Source organism: Mauremys reevesii, linkage group 4, assembly GCF_016161935.1.
Source record: "Mauremys reevesii isolate NIE-2019 linkage group 4, ASM1616193v1, whole genome shotgun sequence".
NCBI lineage: Eukaryota > Metazoa > Chordata > Testudines > Geoemydidae > Mauremys > Mauremys reevesii.
The window spans coordinates 107,307,256-107,329,758 of NC_052626.1; the positions used below are offsets into that span (position 1 = coordinate 107,307,256).

Below are 22,503 nucleotides of genomic sequence, written 5' to 3' on the forward strand. Positions count from 1 at the left end.
CACAGCATATGCAGCTATGCTTTTCTAAGTAACTATACTGTCTGCGAATGCATCCCAAGTCCTCAGGGCAAATCAATCATTAAAAAACGCTTGCTTAAAAAACAATGTTTGATATTTGCAAAGGTACACTCACCAGAGGTCCCTTCCATGGCTTCATTGTCTGGGGTAGTGGCTTGGGAGGGTAATTCCGTCAGGGTGAGAAAAAGCTCCTGGCTGTTGGGGCTCACGGAGTTCTGTGTGCTGTCTGCTAGCTCGTCCTCCTCTTCTTCATCGTCATCTTCCCCGTCCACATAATCCTCAGCCATGGCAGAGATTACAACCCCCACCTCGGAATCCACGGACAGGGGTGGGGTACTTGTGGCGCAGCCCCCTAAAATTGCATGCAGCTCAGCGTAGAAGCGGCATGTTTTTGGCCCTGCCCCGGACCTTCTGTTTGCTTCTTTGGTTTTCTGGTAGGCTTGTCTGAGCTCCTTAACTTTCACTCTGCACTTCAGTGAGTCCCTGCTGTGGCCTTTATCCGTCATAGCCTTAGAAATTCTTTCAAATACTTTTTCATTTCGTCTTTTGGAACGCAGTTCTGTTAGCACTGTATCCTCTCCCCATATAGCGATCAGATCCAGTACCTCCCGTGCAGTCCATGCTGGGGCTCTTTTTCGATTCTCAGGAGACTGCATTGTTACCTGTGCAGATGAGCTGTGCGTGGTCACCTGTGCTGATGAGCTCTCCATGCTGGGGAAGCAGGAAATGAATTTCAAAAGTTCGCGGGGCTTTTCCTGTCTACCTGGCCAGTGCATCAGAGTTCAGAATGCTGTCCAGAGCGGTCAGTGGTGCACTGTGGGATACCGCCCAGAGGCCAATACTGTCGATTTGCGGCCACACTAACCCTATTCCGATATGTTAATCCCGATATTAGCGCTACTCCTCTCGTCGGGGAGGAGTACAGAAACCGATTTAAAGAGCCATTAAAATCGATATAAGGGGCCTCTTAGTGTGGACGGTGTGGCGTTAAATTGGTTTAATGCTCCTAAAACCGGTTTAAATGCGTAGTGTAGACCAGGCCTTAGAGACTAACAAATTTATCTGGGCATAAGCTTTCATGGGCTAAATGAAAGCTTATGCCCAAATAAATGTGTTAGTCTCTAAGGTGCCGCAAGTACTCCTCGTTCTTTTTCCAGGTCAGGAAGAGACACTGCACCTGCATGCTCTCAGGGTCTTTAACAAATGAGCCTGAGATGCTTACCTGCCAAAAGACACATGTCAAAGTTAAAAAATACAGACAGTTGGGCAGGCTGCTTGTAGAGCAGGGATTTTAATATATTATATAAAAATAATCCATTTAAACTGGTGGTGTCCTTTTAGAGGAGAGGGAAAAAGTTACATTCCTGTGTGAAAATCTTACCTTCTATTGTCACAGACCCCCTACAATTACTGAAACTGGAAGAGATTAGAGGAAAAAACACTGTTATCTGCTATTTTCAATGTTTACTTTCTGCATTTGCGAGCATTTTGTAGATAGTTAGTTTCACCATTTCCTCTGCGTAGACAATTGACTCCAAATCCTGTATGCATTCTGCATGGACAGATCCTGGATCTCCACTCTAGTGGGGCTCCTGTACAAGACAGTTTGCATGTATTTGCCCTTATTTATGTCCCCTGTCCACTAGATTTTCCCACAAGACAGCAAGGGAGAAAGACACTTTCTTACAGAACAGAAAAAATTGGTTGTTTCCCCCGGATTCTGGCTTGCAGAAGGGAAGCCAAAAGCAGAGTCTTCCTTTTCCAACGGAGGTAAAGGAAAATAAGAGGCAGAAGGCTCTGCTTCTTTGGAGAGCAGGGGAAAATCAGCAGGGGAACAGATCTTCCTGTAGAAGGAAGCAGAGAGGGGAATCCCAGTTGGACATTTTTTCTTGTCCCATCAGGTGCCCAGGGTGCTCCGCCTATTGGTGGTAAAGGTTCAGAGATCCATGAACTCTGCTGTCAAGTACTGCTATCAAGTACTCCTGCTTCATAGCCTCTCACCAGATAAATTCTCATTGCACCAGTTAATAAAGCAGAAGCTGAGCTCCTCTAAGCCTAGGAAAGGGAAAAGGAACTTTCCCTCTGCCTTTAACAGAGGCGGAGCAGCAATACTCCTACTTTCCCCCCTTAATTAACCTCTGTTCAGTATCTCTACCTTGCAAGGTGATGACAAGTCACAAGCCACTGTGAGGTCACTGGCTCAGCATTTCTAGCTTGCTGGATTCACGTCAAGGGAGAGGCCAGCTTGTGTGCTCATTCCATCAGCAACTGTGGCTTGCTGGGAGGATACCAAAGCACAAGCTGTTGTGATGTTAATGGCTCATCTCATCTAACTTGCTAAACTGAAGCCAAGGGACAGCCACTGTGAGGTCACTGAAGCATCAGCAAGCTAGAGGTGATGTCAAGGTACAGGCCTTTGTGATGCTGCTGATTCATCAAAGTTCTAGCTTGCAGATCCTGTGTGAAGGACCAGAGTTGAGAGCTCCCCGACTCAGCCCCCTCCAGTTTACTGGGCCTCGTGGGGTTTGTTACCTCCCTAGGAACTCAGAAGCCCTGGGGTTCAAGGCTCAAGTTCTATGCTGGGAAGCAAAGGTTAATGAGCAAGGACCGGAAATAGCTGGAACTCACTAGCCCCCCAGGAAGCCAGCCTGGAGCACACAAGATAACAAGGAAGAGCTGATCAACTGCCTGGTAAGCTAACAACTCTAAGGAAGATTGCCTGCAGAGGGGCTCTTTCTGGAACAAAGGTGACTTTTGTTTATTTTAAGTCATAAGGAAAAGAGTACGTACTTTTGTTTCTCCAGTCCTGTGGAGAGTGTATAAGAGAAATCTGCTTTGAACCCTAGAGAAAAATGAAGACTATGAAACTATGAAATGAGAGGATTTGTGCACTTTTCTTTCTCTGATTCTGGAAAAGGAAGCTTAGACTTGTTGATTTAAAATATATAAATTCTAAAGAGAAAATCCTTTTTGTTTAATTTTCCCCTCTGGCTTGCTGGGGTTCTTGTTTTGGTTGAAGTATTTTTCAGAATGAGATGGTTTGATTTTTCATGCTGAAATTACTTTCTTTTGAAATTTTTTATTTTGTATTATATAAGATCACACAAAATAAAAAAGTTGAAATGTTTCCATTGAACCCAAACTATTTTTATTTTTTTTTAGTTTTCCTTAGAAGAATTTCAAAATCTTCAGTTTTCATTCTAAATTTGAACTGAAGCCAAAAGTTTGAAATCTTTTGTGAAATAGAACTTCTGTCCTCCCACCGCATTAAAGGGATGGGGAGGGCTAATTATGCCAGGCTTAGAAACTAATAAAAACTGTTACCATCAAATGGCTGATTGGTGGCCTATATGAGTTTAGTTGGGGGTTTCAGTTCAGCTCCTGTAAAAGGGATTTAGGGGATTGAGATGAGATATGAAGCCTTCCATTGCTACCAGATCAATTCCAACAAAACAGAAGGCATGAATACTTGAACATATACCTTCCTAGCTTGACTACAGTAAACAGTACTTTAACTTCTATTCAAAATGTTGTGTTCAGTTATAACCATGCACAGTCATAATCTATCCTTAAGAGTTTTGATTAAAAATTCTGGAGCTGCCCATTTTAGAAAGACAGTAACAAGCACTGTAAGGAACTTCAGCTGAATATCTAGCTAAAGATATACCACACAGACATATGCACACACCTATTATACATTACACTGAATAAATTATTGTTCGTGTTATCCATCTTGTATACCCTATCACCAAAGGAGATACAGTCCAACTGTGCGATGAAATCATAATGAGAATCCCAAGACAGAGAGTACTAGAGCAATGGTTTTCAAATTTTGTTCCTGGCGACGCAGTTGAAGAAAATTGTTGATGCCCACTACCCAATGGAGCTAGGGATGAGGGGTCAGGGATGTGGGACGGGGCTCTGGGCTGGGGTAGGGAGTTGGGGTGCAGGAGAGGGTCTGGGCTGGGGGTGCAGGCTCTGAGTGGAGTTGGGGATGAGGAGTTTGGGATACAGAAGGGGGGTCCAGGTTTGAGAGGGGCCTCAGGGCTGGGGCAGGTGATTGGGGTGTGGGGTTGGGGCACGGCGTTACCTCCAGAGTCTCCAGGTCAGCGGCGCAGCTGGGGTGCAGAGGCAGGCTTCTCACCTGTCCTGGCACCATGGACTGCGCTGCACCCTGGAAGTGGGTGGCAGCAGGTCCGGCTCCTAGGTGGAGGCACGCAAACGGCTCCACACAGCTCTCACTCGCAGGCACTGCCCCTCCCCACCAGCTCCCATTGCCCGTTCCCAGCCAATGGGAGTGCGGAGTTGGTGATTGGGGTAGGGGCAGCACACAGAGCACCATGGCCACCCCGTCTAGGAGCTGGACCTGCTGCTAGCCATTTCCGGGGCACAGTGTGGTGTCCGAACAGGTAGGAACTAGCCTGCCTTAGCTGGGCAGCACCACCGACAGGACTTTTAACAGTCCGGTCAGCGGTGCTGACCAGAGCTGCCGCGACTCGGCGCCTTACATTCCACGATGCAGTTGTGGGTCGCGACCCATAATTTGAAAACTACTGTACTAGAGAAGGCTTGAAATAATGTGTGACTATTTTGTTCACCATATCAGTATGTTTCTGTAATCTTAGCTTATTTTAGGTATGTTTGGGTCTGAAATGAGTGATGTCCTTTATAACCAGAGGTAATTAAGAATTCAAGCATTCAATTGATTAAGGTATGATGGTTTCCCATGACACATTGCACAGCAGGTGTGAAGAGGGAGTGTGGTGCTGGATTTGTGCGCAGTGATTTAACACATTTCTAACCTAGTCTCTCTCATCACCTGATCTAGCTCACATGGGAATAACCTTCTGAAAATGCTACAGCATGTCTGCTCAGCCACAGAGACTGCCACAGACACCCCAGACCTGTCCTTCACTCCTGTCAGCAGGTTCAAGGTCTCAGTCCTTATCTTTAAGATGCTCCATGGCCTTGGACCAACAATGTACCTAAAAAATCAACTAAAGCTCTGGGATAAAGACCATGATCAACATCTTTGCTCCTGTGGCACAATGGAATATTCCACCACAAGGTAAAACTCACGTGCAGGACAGAGCTTTCTCAGGGGCTGGCTCAAGACTGTGGAATGAACTCCCCCAGGGACTAAGGACCATCATTAACTCTACCACCTTCCACTCCAAACACCAGGTACACTTCCTTTGACTTGCCTTCTCTAAGAAACATAGTAACGTGTGTGTGTATTATAAAATATCAAAAAACAAAACACCTGACACACTTCTCCCCCTGGGGAGAGGATGAGAGAACACACACAAGACAGATGTTAGCCACATTGCTTAATGCACAACTGGAAGATGCTTAGATACTACAGTGATGAACATGGTGTAAGAACCTACATAGAATAGGTTGAGAACTCTCTCCCGCTGCTCCCACATCATCATACATCTGTTTGTCTCCCTTCCACCTAGGTTTGTGTTCATCTTGGAGTGTATAACTTACTGAAAGGCCCCATGAGAGGTCACTAAATCACTTCTATGTTCCTGCCTTGGATGCGTTCTTTGTCTCTTCAGAGAAGATGCTCCATCTCATTTCATCTCCACTCATTAAAACAGTCACATGAACACTCCTCACAGGGTTCCTCAGAGCACTCAGCAGTGATGGAGTTTCAAACACCTCCAATTATTTAATCTATAATTTGGGGGTTTTTTTGTTTTTGTTTTTTTGCAAATGGTAATTCTAGTGTAGATTGCCTCTTGTCCCTCTCTTTTGCTTCAGATGTGATTTTTCTCCCACTGCAAATAGGGCATGTGGGGATTATTGAACAGAAATATATCCATATTTTGTCTACATCATTTTGTATTGTTTATTTTTTTTAGCTATTCCTTGATCCTACAAGAGGCACCAGAACTAGAAAAAACATCTGTACTGTATGCATGTGTATTTTTTTAAATGAAGGCTATTAAAAGAGTGGCTACTACAAACCAAATATTCTGAATCAGACTTTCAGATGTAGACACCTTAATAAGATTGCCAGATCTACATAAGGAGATGTAAAAACTGGCATTGACGTGCCTATCAGTTCAAGCCTTTAAGAAGGAATCTAGGTGTGCTAGTAGGTACACCAGTGATTCTGCTACACAAGAACCATAGGTAGCTGTTTTTCAGAGTTCGGCATGAACCCCATGTTTGCTATCTTGATCAGTTGTTCCACTAACTTTAAAGGTGATCTCCAAAGTGTGCATATATATTTATATATAAATAAAATAAAAATCATTAGGCTACTTCCTTTTTTCCTCCCCATCTTCTCTAGAAAGGCTTTTGTCCAAGAAGCTTTTTCTACTGATTGTTTTAAAATTACAAATTCATGTCTATTCTGGACAAGACTTTAGTGACTAGAGAACTAGTGAAATTGTAACAGCGCAAAGGACTGGGCCCTGATTCAGGAAAGCATTTAAGCACATGCAGAAATCCCACTGAAGTCAATAGGATTTAAGCATATGAGCTGGACTTAACTGGAACAATTGATAAGGGAAGGGATTTTTACTCAGGCTTTTACAACACTTATTTAACTCCAATGCCGCATGCAGATTCCAGGGAAAAGAGGTCTGTTAAAGATCCAGAACTCCTACACCTTGAATTAAGTTTTAGAGCCCACAACATATATTTTTAGACCTCCACAATACCACCCAAAAAATTCTGCAAAACCAGCAAAGAAAACAGATGATTTTTGAGTTGTTTCTGCTTTAAACCTAAACCAACACTAAAATAAAATTTCCAGATATTCTTTATACATCATAAAAAAGGCAAAACTGGCAAAACCCAATTTAAAAAAAATCTTTTGCATATCATCTTTAAAAAGAGTAGAATGAGTTGTAATGATCAGAGGTGCAGTTTTGGTCAGGACATTAGTGTGAACAGCACAAGTCTTGTAATAAGTGCCATGGATTTTTTAATTGCCACAGTGGAAAGGATCTTGGTTTTACATCTGAGATGGCACCTTCCTGAGCACAATATAATTTAGCAACCTAGAACCAGATTACAAGGAAAATGTGTCTCTTGTTTCAATGCTGCTTCCTGTAGTATCTAGGATGAAGACCTCCAAAGAAAACCAAGTATGAACGTGCTCAATTTATAGCTGATTGGATCACAGCAAGGAGGTGATATGCTTAGCCTCAGTGGCATAGCGATATTTCATCAGCTGCCTACAACTCAATCATGTAGTCTGTGCACGGAAAACAACTCTTAGCTCAAATGCAAAAACACTCCAACAGTTAGAATTCACATTGGGGGTATTAGGCTCTCTGGGATGTCTATACAGAAAAAGCTGTGCATCGACTAGCCTCTCGCAGCTAGCTTGAATCCAGCTAGCATGGGTAACAGCAGCAGTGAAGATAGAGCAGCATGAGCTTCAGGGCAGACAAGAAGCAGAATACATACCCAGGATTCTTGCTGGGCTTGTACTACCTGCTCTGAAGACTGTGCTGTGCTGTCTTCACTGCTATTATTCCCTATGCTAATGGATTCAAGCTAGCTTGGGGACTCCAGCCCATGCACAGCATTTGCTGTACAGACATACCCTCAAAAGTGTGCAAAGAAAAAGTTACAATTATTTCCTCAAATGCATCTGAAACACCTACTGCTACTTAATCTGGTTTTCAGTTTTTGGGGCTCTCCTGGTGCTTCATTTGCATAATGTGCTTCATTCGCCATTGGAAAAAAAAAAGCTGCATCACATCTTATTCAAATGCAAGCAGAGACACGGGTGAGGGTGGGGCTGCAAAAATTCATGGCCTGCAGGTTAACTGTAAAATATGGATGCCCCTTATGGCTTAGAGCTATGCTTTACTTACACGGTGCAATTTGTAAGAATACAAGTTGCTCCAGTTTGTAAAGCAACAGGAGCTGTTCTCCCAACACATTATCAAATTTCATCTTCAGTCATTCAAGCTAAAGAGGAAACATAAAAAGTAACATCTTCTCCAGTTATCATATGTAGTCTAGATTAATAGATTTTAAGCCCAGAAGAGACCATTCGATCCTCTAGACTGACCAGCTGCATAGCACAGGCCATAGAATTTCACCCACTACTCCCGTATTGAGCCCAATAATTTGTGTGACTCAGTCATCTATTCCAGAAAACATCGAGTCTTTTTGAAGACATAAAGGGATAAGACTCCACCACTTCCCTTGATAGTTTATTACAATGGTTAAATCACCTCGGTGTTAAAACTGTGTGACTAATTTCTAACTGGAATTTGTCTAGCTTGAGTTTACAGCCATTGGTTCTTGTTATGCTTCTCTATGCCCTTTAGTACCCAGTATTTTCACTCCCTGAAGGTTCTAACACAGTGATTTTCAACCTCTTTTCATTTGCGGACCCCTAACATTTTTCAAAAGGAGGCGTGGAACCCTTTTGAAACCTCAGACACAGTCCACAGATCCCCAGGTTGAAAACCACTGTATTAACACACTGTGATAAGTCACCTATTGATCTCTTTGATAAACCACCAGAGGACGATCTGAGCAACATAGCATTTAAATGAGACTGGACCGTAGTGGGGAGTTGTTGACAGAATGGCTGCCAGCAATACATATTGCAGGAGTACAGGTTATCCTGTCCATCCCATAGACAAGGTAGGGTTCTTTCCTACACTATATTCTCCAATCTGTGATGCAATTTAGCTTTAAATGACTCAATGGATGGTGCTTCTGCCGCTTCTAGTGTGTCACAGTTTACTGTACAGGCGAAGGTATAACTGGAAATTAAAAGATATTAAAGGTCAGTATATGCAGCCAACTTCATTTAAAAGGCCTGTATTGTCAGTGAGGCACACTTCCCCCAACACAGCATTAGTATCTCAAATACTAAACCTCCTTTTGTACTGGCATTTTATAGCACCTCATCAGTCCGGGCAGTGTCCATTCTTCACACACTTAAAAGGAGACTCAAAGGTTACCAGCATACCAAAAGACAATTAGGTCTTCAGTGCTGGAGACTGTTGCAGATACTTCCAACTCCAGTGCAGGTGGCCTTACCAGGAATGCCCTTCTATACAAATGGTGGCTCAACAGAAAAATGGCTGCTGCCATTGTCCTGTCCAAGGTACCAGTGAAATGATTAAAGAGCAGCTGGAGGATCCTTGTAGCAATTTTAGCCTCTGGCACTAGAATGTTACCGCTCAGACTGGTAACTAGAGATAAGGTTGAAAGGCACATGATAGAATTCTGGTTACTTGTGGCTTGCTGAATGGCAATGCCAAGTCAGGATAGGACAGCTCATGCTCTGCAGGGAGGCTGGCCAAGAAAGAGGGCGTCGCAGATAAGAACTGCATGCGTATATGTGGGGGAAAGTTTGAGGCATGGTCATGTAACACATCCAACAGGCTAACCATGAATGGCACAGCCATCACCTCCTGTAAACAAAGCTCAGTCACCCAGAGCAATGTCACCTAACAATATGAGGTAAATCCTGCCTCATGGGTACTGCTCTCAATAGGGAACAACGCCATCCCAAGGCAAGCTCGGGAAGTGACTGGACTTCAGAGAGGCACAATCCCACACCAAGCTCTCTGGGATGCAGGGAGAGTGGAACAGGGCTCCCCGTGGCTTCTTGGTCACTCTGTGAGCTGGTGATAGAGAGGGCCCAGAGGAGGAGATGTGCAGCTGCAGCACCTGGAGTGCATGTAGAGAACAGTCCTCATGCAGGAGAGGAAGATGGCTTGTTGAACCCTTCTCTGCATAATCAAGACCAATGTCAAGCTGCCCCTACTATAGGCAGCAAACAGGGTGATTAAGAGATTACAGCCTACTGTCTCCTCAAACACTCAACTCCTATTCCTTTAATGATTTGCTTTTGTGGGGGCAGAGGCATCACCCCCAAATGAGTTATTTTGCTGCCAGTGGGAACAACCACTACTTATGGGGCCAACATGAGCTTGAAACTCTTAGGCTTCCTTTCAGGAGTGAAAACAAAGGAGAAAAATAATTTCATGGTAATTATGAGATGCTCTGTATGCAGAACTGCAGGCAGCCAAATAACCAGTGCATTGTTTCCTCAAAATACTTTCTCCTTGCTGTAGAAACTAGCCCCAAAATGTGACAGAATTACAGAGGGTGCTGGCTCTGGCTCAACCCAGTCAGTCTTTCACCTACTGCCTATAATATGGTTATATTCCCTTTAGAACTTGCTTGTAAATAAAAAGTACCACACTGTAAATCACCCAACTCTGACCTCACCAAAACACACACAAGCTAAATTAATTAGAGCAAGCTCTCCTTCACCCATCACAATTACCTGAGAACAAAAACACAAAGAAACCCCACAGCCAAAGTCTGCATTCTTTGGCTCATCAGAAGGATGCATTGTGAAGGCTGATTAACATGCATATAACATACACACAATCAAAGCTAAAATAAACTTTTAAACCCAGGCTGTCTCTTTTCAGGAAGGGAAGGAGGAGAGTGAAGGGGGAGGGTGTTGCGTTTGCCAAGCTTAAAATTCAAGATGCGACTCTGCAGTGAATGGAAACAAAGTTTGCCTGTAGCTGTCTTAAAAGAAACAAAACCAAAGAGAAACCACAAAACCTCCAAAAGGATTTTTTTTTAAATTTCCAAAACGTGCCTTAGAAACCCTAAAATGAGTCTCAGGCATTTTCAAATGAATTTAAAATGAGTAAGAAGGGTGCTAGGGAAATGGCTAAATGCCTCACCAACTTCAGAGACCATAATCTGTGGAACAAAAAAAGTGTTTCTCAATCGCTCTTTTTTTTTTTGTAATTAAAAAAAACCACTAAACTTTTTTTTTGGCTGAAATTGTAAAGGACAAACATATAATCAGAAAAAAGCCCCCCCCACCAACCACAAGAACACAAGCACCTGTTAAAATACATAAACGTTCAAGTAACATTAAGGTTACAAATGTAATTGCTCAAAAGTCAAGAAATGCAAATGATAGACTTGAAAGCACAATTTTAACTCTGCTCCCTCAAAAGACTGCACCATGAATTATAGGCTTCAATACTACAACACTTATGCATATTTTTAACTTTGAGCATGACGGTCCCACTGACAGCATGCACTATATTTGTTTTCATTCCTGGACACTTAAACTAATGTCTCATCACAATAGTCCAGTACATTGTTACTGATGTCATGTCAGGTTCTACAGCCCTTAGTAACTCAAATAATTCTCATGCAAGTGATCCCCGCTGAAGTGAACTGGATTACTCTGGGGAGCTTGTATTACATGAAGACTGGGTCTCCTATGTGCTCCCATAATACAAATAATAATGATCAGGTCATTGCAAGCCTGGTTCCCCATGATCTCTTCCCCAGCATGTTGCCATTTGCACTCATGCAAAATGATGTGGTGGTGTTGTGCATTCACAATTATTCAAGGGAGTTGTATTATAAGAATATACTGTATTTTATGATTTCTTGTTTTACTACATCTTACTTTGCAGTGCAAAGGATTTATTTTTCATAAAACAACTTTATAAAGAGATTTAAAATTGAAAAGTTTCAGAGCACTGGAAGTACTTTCTTAAAGGTACTGTGAACCTAACTTCACTACTATAAGAATGTGTACTGAATTTACTTGTACCCACTTAGGTCCAAATCCTGCAAAGACTTACACATCTGTTTAACTTTACCTACTGTGAGCAATAGGATTGACGTCAATGGATCTACTTGTGTGTAGAGCTAAGCACGGACGTTAGGATTTGCATGATTTGGGCCTAAGGTTGCCTGATCTTCCTTAACACTCTATTTACTGACTTTTGAATATATACATTCTTAATGTTAATTTCCCTGTGGAAACCATAAAAAATCTAGAGTTATTAATTTTAATATACAAGGCTCTCTTTCGCAGAGTGCAGAAGAAAGGACCTTCCTCTTTCCTACAGAGCTAAAAGTTTTCAATACATGCTCTGTGTTCGCATTGAAATACTCTTTAAAATAAAGCTTTGCTATACTGCAAACTTTTCTATGCAGATACTAGCTATAATGCTACTTAGTACTGTAGCTCCCTACATTAGCAAAAATTATTTACAGCATGCTAGGAGCTTTGCAAACGTGCAAGAGAACAGGTCCCTGCTCCAAACAGCTTGGTCTAAGGGACTGATCCTGCAAACACTTATGCACATGAGTAACTTTACAAATGCAAGTAAATCCACTGAAGTCAGTTGGACTATTGATGAGAAAGGCTAAGATTTTGTCAGGGTTATTTTTAGTAAAAGTCACAGACAGGTCACGGGCAATAAACAAACATTCACAGAAGCTGTGACCTGTCCGTGACTTTTACTGCTGCTGCTCCATGATTTCTTCTGCCACCCTGATGGCTGGGAGCTGTGGTGTTCCCCCTCTGCCCAGGGCAGCTGGAAGCTGCAGGGTGGGGACCATCCGCCAACGGTGGCTGACAGCTGCAGAGTTACCATATTTCCCAAAGAGAAAACAGGACACCCCCACAGCCACTCGCCCAAGGCGTCCTTCCTCCCCGTGTGAGGCTGTCGACCATCCTCAGAACCCTGAGGAGGGCCCCCTCAGGAGTCTGTTACCTCTTGCTGGAACCTTGCAGGGGGGCCCATGTCCCCGCAACCCTGCCAGGGCCCCGCTGGCTGCCAGCTGGAGTCCCTGCACTTGCTGGGGCCAAAGCAGAGAATGTGACGGAGATCTCTGGAAGTCACAGATGATGTGACTTCCATGACCTCTGTGACATAAACGTAGCCTTAACTTATATAAGTAAGTTACTCATATGTGTTAGCATTTGCAAGATTGGGCTGTAAGTGGGGGCTGTTCACTTGGCCCACAGCACCCAATCTCTTAAACACATGTGATATTTCTTTCATTAGTTCTTCAAGATGCACGGAATGGCCGTAAGTGGCCACTGAGTTTGGGTGCTGAACCTGACACAGCTTGCCTCCGATTGTCAGAAATGCTGAGCATTGGCAGCTACAACTGATAGATTGCTGGTGCTTAGCAATTCCAAAGCTCAAGCACAGGGTGCGTCAGATTCAGCATCCAAGTCCAGTGGCCGCTTTTGAAGCATTTGGCCTAGATGTCCATAATGCCTATGAATACCCCTTTGTAGGATGTGAAAGAAAATATGTTTTTTTTACAGCTGGGTTCTGGAGTCCTGGTGTATAACTAGAGTTCTTAAGTGCTACTGCAATACAAATCATAAATAATAATGAAGCCATATATAGAACAAGATAAAATTATTATTTTTACTATGGTAGTGTCTAGGAGCCCTGTGTGTGGACTACTAGCAACTGCACAAACACAGAACAAAGATGGTCTCTGACCTGTAGATCCTACAACGTACATTGCATAATATCTTGCATATGTAATGTATCCGAGCATGTTGTAAATAAAGAAATACATGTAAGGGACACAAGTGGGAAAGAGGGCACCGGAATGACAGTATGTGAAAACTGTGGCCTGATTCACCACTGCCTTGCACTTCTTTGTGTTTTTGTTTACCCCTCTGTCAAATGGGTGTAAAATGCTGCTGCTGTGATTTGGCAGCATTGCGCACCCACTTTACACAGATGTGACTGAAGACATAAGCTGTGAGGCAGTGGCAAATCAGGAACCTAAGTCAACTTTAGAATTTGCCTCCCTAAGATTTTCAGGCTAGTGTGTAAGGGTAAAGAAAGATACATTTCAATATCTGGCTCCTTCACAATTCTCCTTAACCCCCCTCCCATCTTCCTTCCCCCCTCAAAAAAACTTCACAGCAAATGTTTATAGAAGTATATCCCACAGACATCATGCTCCAGGGAGCACATCCAAAATCTACTATAAAACAATCTTGAGTACCTTTCTACAGCAAATAAAAGGCCTGCCCAAAACGATAGAACCCAGTATTGAATTCCGTCACTCCAACTCTGGCAAACAGCTGGGAAACAAGATACACGCTGTGCCATGCTAGGAAGGTCAACAACAAGAGTGAGTTTGGACCAGTGAGGAAAGCAATGTGCATAGTTTTACATGGACGGTGTTCAGATACTACAATGATGGATAGCAGAACAACCCCTAAAACAGGTGAGCACAGGGCTGCCCAGAGGATTCAGGGGGCCTGGGGCAAAGCAATTTCGGGGGCCCCTTCCATAAAAAAAGTTGCAATACGTAGAATTCTATATTCCCATGGGGGCCCCTGTGGGGCCTGGGGCCTGAGGCAAATTGCCCCACTTGTCCCCCCCCTCCCCCCGGGCGGCCCTGGGTGAGCACTGTCCCAATAAAATCATCTCCCATGTGCCTAAATCTAGGGACCATTAATTCAAGCATCCCAACTCAGTTGCTTGATGGCATATGGAGAAAGCTCTATGAGACAGCTAAGAACCAGACAGACAGCATCTAAGCAATTCCCATAGAAGTCAATGTAAAAAGCTCCTATAAATTTCAGTGGGCTTTCTATCGTGCTTAGAAGGCCTTACGCTCAAAGTCAGCACCTGAATTGCCACTGGAAACCATTGCAGTTGTCAAACAGGTGCAACATGTTCCCTGCATCTAACACTGGGAAACAGGCAGCAGAATTTTGCGCCAGCTCTCACTTGTTCTGAGTGGTCTTTAAGCGTAGTCCCATCTAGATCACATTGCAGTAATCCAATCTGGAAGGTAAAGGCAAGGATTAACACAGCCAGGTGCAGATCTGAAAAAAGTCTGGAGTAGTTAGCCTCATATACATGTTAAAACTACATTGCCACCTTTAGTTCTATAAGCAAATGAGGTACCAACAGGACCCCCAAATTGTGAATCTCTTGGACAACGGGGCACATTCCAGTAATGGGAACAGAAACATCACTGATCTACCTTTTGGATTCTCCTCCCAAAGAACTAGCATCCTCTATGTTTTCTGAACTAAATAGGGATCATACTGCTAGTGTTTCTAATCATTCACAGGTAAATGATGGAAGACCTAATCTCAAACATTGCTTTTTTAACGTGGACCTTAATGTGGGCCCTTTCCACGCAGGTCAGCCAAAGATATAAACTGGTTTTGTTGCAATTGCATTGAATAAGGTTTCCATAGCCTGTGAGATGGAAGTGTAGTGCTCACATCTCTATCAAGCAAAACATTCTGGTGACATCACAAAGAGGTAAGCGGACACTATACATGATTATTGTGAAATGGAATAAAGTTACTTATCTAGTTCTATTAATGAGTATACACTAATTATTTAAAATTCCTTATTCTCAACCAGTGGAAGCTAGGATTGGGGAAAAAAATGCTTTTAAGTACTATGTTTTAAACCAGAACAGAAAAGTTTTGCCATAAAAGTCACTTACTGTATTAGAGAGTATTAGCATACTAATTTTAACACGTTTGAATTCTTCCCCTTTAAGATCATATTCTTTAGACATTGCAGGAAATAATGATCTTTCTGAAATTTGCCAAGCTGCCAATGTCGGAGCTTGGATTGAGGCTACTGGGTTTTACTTAAGTAACTTCAGTACAAAAAAATTAAAATATTAAGACTGTTTTGAGAGAAAGCATGCATATATGGGAAAAGAAGGAAGAGAGAGAGATGGGAGAGGGGAGTCATTGCCTTCTGCCCTGAAGGCTTTCCCCTTCATCCAAAACCATCACAATTCCACTACGTGAAGAATAGGACTAATTATATCACACTTCTCAGCCACTGCTATTTGCTTTCCCCTTCATTTCAGGACCCAGTTCAAAATCACTTACCCCTTCCATCCTCTTGCTCCAACATAGCTCATGAAGCTTCTTTTATATATAATCCTTTTCCATTGATGTATGACTCAAGCATCTTAATTTATCCTCAGCCCTGTGAGGTAGAGAAGTTTCTATTCTCTCTCTCTCTTTTTTTTTTGTTTTTTTTTTTTTTTAGGGGGAACAGAAGCACAGAGAAATTACGTGATTTGCTCAAGATCTCAGTCTGTGGAAGAGCTGGAGACAGAACCACGATCTCCTCTCTTCCAATCCAGTTCCCTAAACATAAAATTATTGTCTCTGTTATAGACTACTTGTCTAGTCTTCTATCCCTCTACACAATCTTGACACTGATAGTGCAAGGAACTTCTCGTCAGAAGCTCCAATGAACCTAGAAATGCTTTTCTTTAGCTCTATTTTATCAGCCCACCTCTTAATTTCAGCTCTCTGAAATCATCTTTCCCCTCCTGCCCTTATCTTCCAATCACTTACACACATGCTTAACTTGAAGTCAAACGGGATTACTGCCAGATCTAATGTTAAGCAGGAGAATAGGTCTTTGCACTGCCAGGACTTTGTTTTTCTCTCCCTGCAGGCTTTATTTCTGAAACTATCATGCAATTCTGCAAAATGTATCTTGTGGGAGATACAGTTTATTATATAGCATATGAGTTCAATATGCAATTTGTTTATATAACTGCCATATCATCAATTTCGTAAGTTATGTACAGAAAATAAGTTCTATTGTATCATTTTAACGCTGCAAAACATTTTGAAGGATACACTTTGTTATAACGACTGTATGGTAGCTTATCATAGCTATACCATTACATAGGTTATGAATGTATTATGAATACAAAAGGTTCTATTGTATCATTTAAATGTCTGCCAAGTGTGTTGGGAAAATATAGTTGATTCAATAGAAACACTTACTAAGACACAGCTAGCACATGCGGTGATCAAGGCTGAGTGCCAAACAGTATTGCCAGTTCTCACAATTTTATTCCAAGTCTAGCAATATTTGGATTTTGCAAGATCTAGTCTTAGAGAATAAGAATCTCAGGGGTCATTAAAAATGGTTTCTAGCCTTCACGGTTGCAGAGAAAAGCTTGAAAACATAAAGTGCATACACCTGAAAAGCTCAGAAACTAGATGCAAAAGACAAAAAGAAATCAAAAAGTGTTTCAAATAATTTCTCAGGATTTTCACTGTTAATATTATGATTATCTGCCGCATGATTTCCCAGTGCTTGGGGTTGGCAATACAGTCTAACTTCCATGACCACCTCTTCTTTTCCTCATACCTTTTTCAAATTTCTTCTGAGCTGACATTTTCCACACTTGGTCTCAGGCCAAAGGTGATGTTTGGGTGGAAAGTTTGTATAGGACAGTTAATCAGGTAACATGTTACAGACAGTGTTGGTTATTCTACAAACACCGGTATACAAAATAATCTTATATTGTAGCATTTAAATTTACACAGCTCGTGGGGAGGGCAGGGGGTTTATTATGAAACTGCTGCAAAACAGAGTGTGTTGTAAAAACAACATTGCTGTGTACAGAAAATAAAGCTGTGGTGCGTTGTGTGCATATCTGTGGCTCAGCAGCGAATGTGCCTGTCAGGGACGGTGAGATAGATTTAAGTGCTTCGCAGTCCTGAGGCTCACAGTGCAGGTGGAGTGTGGTGGATAGTAAGGGAATGGGTCCCTTCATGGGCGGGGTGGAATTGAGGGTGAGGGAAGGTCTTACCCTGTCTCTCCCTCTGGGGCAACAGTGTGGGAGAGAGATACACGCCACTCAGTGCGAGCGTGCAGGGGCAGAAGGAAAGGAAGGTCTGTCTCTGTGCCTGCTGCTCACAGGTGCAAGAGCTGGAGCTTTCCTAGGCCCCAAGCTGGCAGCATTGGGATGCAAATAAGGCGGAGCGCGTGCTCCTCTCCGGGGGGAGGGATTGTTTATGGAACCTCCGCCGGGAGCCACGCGCCGGGCGTACGAAGCTGCCAAGCGAATTCCCCATTGGGTGGGAGGAGGCTCGGGAGCAGCGAGGGGAGGGGGGGGGGCTGTTGGGGGGGTGGCGCGCGTCGCGTCGCGTGCTGTTCCCGGGGGCTCGCGAGCGGCGGCAGCAGCAGCGCGTGTTGATAAGGGGCAGCGCTGGGAGGAACCTGCTGCAGAGGCGCATTGACAGCGCGCAAGGGAGCAGGGCTGGAAAGAAGGGGAGGGGGTGGGTTACTGAAGCAGCAGCGGCCGGGGTTGTGGCTGAGCGGGGCAGCGCCGGGCTCCACGCGCTGGGCACGCTCCCACTGTTTGCAATTAAGGAGGAGGAGAAAATATTTGGCAGGGTTTTTTTTCTCCCTCCGCCCCCCAAAAAAACTATTTTGCAAGTTTTTTTTCTTGCAAACTTTACCCCACTTGCAGCCCTGCCCCGGTCACCTGCCCACCGGAGGCTGAGGTAGGGTAGATGCCCCAAGATGAACGGTGGGCCAATAGCAGCTGCCATGCAACAGCCTTGCCCAAGTTTTCCCTTGCACGGATGCGGCGCCGGTTCCTTGGGGATGAAGTTCCAGCCGATGCCAGGTGCAGTCTCCTCCTCGGTGCAGCAGCAGCTGGTGGCCGCTAAGGGCCCGGCTCAGAACCCCAGCACGTCCGCGGCGCGCTGCAAAGGCTCCAAGCGGCGCTCCGGCTCGCCCGAGCTGCTGCGCTGCAAGAGGCGCCTGGCTTTCCCGGGGCTGGCCGGGCAGCCGCAGCCGGCGGGGGGAGCCGCGGCCGTGGCCCGGCGCAACGAGCGCGAGAGGAACCGGGTGAAGCTGGTGAACCTGGGCTTCCAGACCCTGCGCCAGCACGTGCCCAACGGCGCCGCCAGCAAGAAGATGAGCAAGGTGGAGACGCTGCGCTCAGCCGTGGAGTACATCCGAGCCCTGCAGCAGCTGCTGGACGAGCACGACGCCGTCAGCGCCGCCTTCCACGACGGCCTCCTGCCTCCCGCGCGGGCCGCCCCCGGCGGCGGCTGCTCCTACTCCTCCGCGTCGCCCTCCTTCGCCTCCTCTTCCTCCTCCGGCGGCCGGGAGGGCAGCTCCGTGCCGGGGTCCCCGCACTCGGCTTATTCCTCGGATGAGAGCGGCTACGAGGGGGCGCTGAGCCCCGAGGAGCGGGACCTGCTGGACTTCACTAGCTGGATCGGGAGCTACTGACCTCCGCCGCGTCCCCTCCCCGCAGGTAAAGCGGCCGGTGTGTGTCCTGGCATGTACCCCCCCCCCCAGCATTGCAATAGGTGCAGCCCTACGCGGTTGAAAGAATCAGTTGCCCTACACTGGTCAGTTGCACTGGCTGAGTGATCTAATTTAGCTGTTGGGTTGCATTGCCAAAAATAAAAAAAAACTTTCCTCGCAAAAGTGAATGAACTTGGCCTTTCAGCCACCTCCCTTAACACGAAGACAGGGAAAACGTTGGAGTCAAGTTTAATCAAATGCGGTCCTTGAGTTCGACTGTATAAAAAAACTTTCCCCCAACTTTTAGGTCCCAAGTGAGTCGCCGCTGGGAATAGCTGCAACCTGAATAAGACATCTGGTTGGCTTTGAAAATGGGGCTGGAGTAGAGAATAAAAACTTTCAGATTTGGGTGGCAAAACCCCAAAATAAATGAGGAAACTTAATTTATAGCAGTCATTTTCGGAGAGAAGGATAGAGTGGAGAGGCTACATGGGCATGTGGGGCAAGTTCTGTTTTGTACTTTATAAGGACAATAAATCACTGGCACATCCGCTTTGTGGAAGAGATTTAAACTGCACCGATATTGATTAGTGTAGACATGTGGCCAGGGAGGAAGCTATGCATCTCTCCCAGGAGCTGGGCAGTCTGTTAGTCACATGCTGCAGTGCTAATGGCCCTTTTCTCTTTTTCTTTGTAGCAGCCTTGAAAGCAGAGATGTGCAGGACCTCAGTACCTCATTGTCCTTGATGCCTATTATGATGCAGCAGAAGAGCAAAACGGACTCTTCTTACTACAACATGTTTTCTACCTTCAAGGAGCCCTGTTGTCAAGGTCTTTAAGGGACTGGGCTTTGGAACCTACCTAGCAGGGTTCTTACTTGGAACAAAAGACTGTGGCTCTTAATTTTTTTTTAAAGTGCAATTATATAAATAGGTTATAGGGACCAATATCTTTAACTGCTGTTGTACAGGAGTTTATGGTGCCCTCCAAGGCTTTAATTGCCAATTAAATGGTTTGGTATACTCATGTTTCAAGTGATAGATTGAAATCTACCAGGCTTCCAACTTTTAACACATATGTACTTTTTTTATTTGGGAGGGGTGAAAAATTAACATTTGATGCTTCCTTTTTCTGAGCGCGGAGGGAATTTTTGTAATATCAAAGATTCTATTTTACATGTAACTTGAACTGCCTATGGGAACGCTATCAATATGAAGACTTATTTTTGTACAAGAAACTTTAGAAAAGGGGAAAGGGAGGAGGAGTTGTTCTAGTAAATCCAATCCCCTTGTTCCTTAACACTGCCAGCTAGAATGTTTTGAGAACTTCTACAATTTAGATAATATTTTTTCCAACACTTTACTAAGGACTGTAAAAATTATGTTTTGTCTTAAATGTGGTGTCCAAGTCTTGTCTGGTGTGAAGGTTCACTTATTTGAAAACTGAAGTTTAATGTTTTGAAGGCATTTTCTATGCACTTGCAAGGGTTTCTTAAGTTGTACATATGCAGTTTTTAAAGAGTATTTTATGTAAATTGACTTTATAAATAAAATCTATTTATAAATGGCTTCTCTAGTTATAGGATGCACATTTCAACCATGTCAACTTACAAATACTTCCCATTTTGCATACGGAAGACATGGGAAGAACGGTTAATCATGAGAACACTTGTATGGTAGCAAATCATTATATGGGGCCAGATTGAGCATGCAGAAGGGGAATGAGGGTAAAACAAGGAAACAGCTTCTCCGCTATTTTTCCCACACTATGGGCAGACATATTCACAGTCCTTATGCTTAGCTGAGTGTAAGAATGTTGCTCGTGACTAGTACTGCTAGGAGACCTAGGCACCCAAAAATGCATGGAAAGGAAGTGAGATCATGAAGGGACCAGCATGATCCACCCTTTTAAGGAGTGATGCAAAGGGGATTCTCCCTGGGATGCCTTCCATCTCCCCAAGATGTAGTGATGCAGCTCTGCCCAGCCTTCATTGTGGTCTTTGGCCTAAAGGCACAATACAGCTCTAAGCAACTATTGGAGACAATGATTTTCTGAGATCTCCATTTGTCCTGGCCCCGGGTTAGATTCTGATATCCTTACTCAAGTTGATTAGTACCTTTGAAATCGCTGCCCAGCATGGGTGGGGGTATCCAAATCTGGCCAATGTTAACTGAAGTTATGTAAAAGGATGAGTATACCATTTCTTAATACTCTTATTCAGAGGTAATAAACACCATTATTTAAGAGTTTCAAATGAGTAAGTATTGCAGGTTCTTATAACCTCATTTAAGAGGTTTATTACTTCTGGGTTTATGCTTAAGGCATGTTTCAATGGAAGCAACAGTTCCCTTCAGCTGTTGGGGAAGATTACTATGAATCACAATGACAAAATAAGAAGCAAAGGGGACTATGAATGGGAAAACAAAGGCCCTTATTTTCCAAATATAGTGGTAGCTAATTTAATTCAGTGAACTATAGCAAAATGGAACAGGATATACTGAGTGAACACAGAACAAACTACAGAAATTTAAACTAACTTACTTTCTAAAGCCCATGTGTATAGATCCTCCTTACTCCATTGGAGTAAGAAGTGCATACATCTTGTGAGGAAAAGGCAATGGGAGGATACAATTCCACCTCTCCCCTATTTTATTTCAAAGCACTAACTAGGATACTTTGTATCATACAGTGTATCATCCAAGGGTATGTGTGCTTTTACCCTCAGTCCTAACAGATGAAAGCCCAGTGAGGTTAAGGGTTAGACTTTAAGAAGGCCAGAGCACCCACAACTCCTTTTGAAGTTAACAGCTCAGGGCATTTTAGCATCTTTTATAAACAAAACAGCAATCGGGTCCTACTGTAAAATTTTCAAAAGCATTTTAGTCTCTTAGGAGCCTAAGTTCCATGGAAATATAATGGGACTTGTATCCATAAAGCACTTTTGAAGTGTTTCCCCTGTGACTTGTCAGCACCACACAGCACACCAGTGCTAGAATTGAGAAGAGAGCTTTGCTTGGCATGCCAATCCCATAACTAGACCTGGGGGTTGTGAATCAATTTTAGGGCAGAGGGTTTACAACTTCCATCCCTTTTCCTCCCTTTCATTTAAAAAGAATTGTATTTCTAGCTCTTACAGTTACTGCAAAAATATGAGCCAAGCATAAACTGATGCAGGGATGCCTGTAAACAGTCTGGAACAATAGCTCCAAGACAGGTTTAGGGGGATCACGGACATCCTGCTCTCCTCATATTACTTAAATGGGCGGTGAGTCCCAGCTAGATCCTTGGCAGGGGTTCCAGCATGGAAAAGGTGGATAACAACTGGTCTAGAAAACTTTAATACTGTTTAAAGAAGGAAAATATGCAGCCATTAAAGTGATTGATACCAAAAAGCTATATTTGAATTGTTAATTTAGTATTAAGTCATTTATTGCTTCTAGAACACTAGATCACTGAGATATTGCTGCAGCTATATTAAAGCTGTATCAACTGCAACAATAGTAACATTTATTAACAATAACTGGTGAGATGCTAAAATGATGAAATATTTAAGCGATCTATAGCTGTTCAATGGCCTGGATTGTGCATGGAGCCTATGGTCAACCTCCCATGCAAT

The 22,503-nt window shown here is 43.7% G+C and overlaps 2 protein-coding genes and 1 long non-coding RNA gene across 8 annotated transcripts in view; 2 read left to right on the plus strand and 1 right to left on the minus strand.

Moving 5' to 3' along the window:
- TSPAN32 (tetraspanin 32) overlaps nt 1-2,372 on the minus strand; it is a 63,768-nt gene extending 61,396 nt beyond the window's left edge. For all 5 annotated transcript variants that reach the window (XM_039536517.1, XM_039536513.1, XM_039536524.1 and 2 more), the window contains exon 1: nt 2,174-2,372. The gene's annotated coding sequence lies outside the window, so the exon portion shown is untranslated. The remainder of the gene's footprint in view (nt 1-2,173) is intronic.
- On the plus strand, nt 2,237-5,875 carry LOC120404284. The gene is made up of 3 exons (XR_005597910.1): nt 2,237-2,765; nt 4,847-5,202; nt 5,481-5,875. It is a non-coding gene; the product is annotated as an uncharacterized LOC120404284 (long non-coding RNA).
- An 11,970-nt stretch (nt 5,876-17,845) lies between these two features.
- On the plus strand, nt 17,846-20,454 carry ASCL2 (achaete-scute family bHLH transcription factor 2). 2 transcript variants are annotated; one of them, XM_039536528.1, is made up of 2 exons: nt 17,846-18,894; nt 19,585-20,454. In XM_039536528.1, the coding sequence occupies exon 1, from the start codon at nt 18,150-18,152 to the stop codon at nt 18,867-18,869; it is 720 nt and encodes a 239-aa protein (XP_039392462.1). In that variant the 5' UTR covers nt 17,846-18,149; the 3' UTR covers nt 18,870-18,894; nt 19,585-20,454. The 2 variants fall into 2 exon arrangements, with proteins under 2 accessions (XP_039392462.1, XP_039392463.1); XM_039536529.1 differs by having other exon boundaries at nt 19,588-20,454.
- Nucleotides 20,455-22,503: the final 2,049 nt, after the last annotated feature.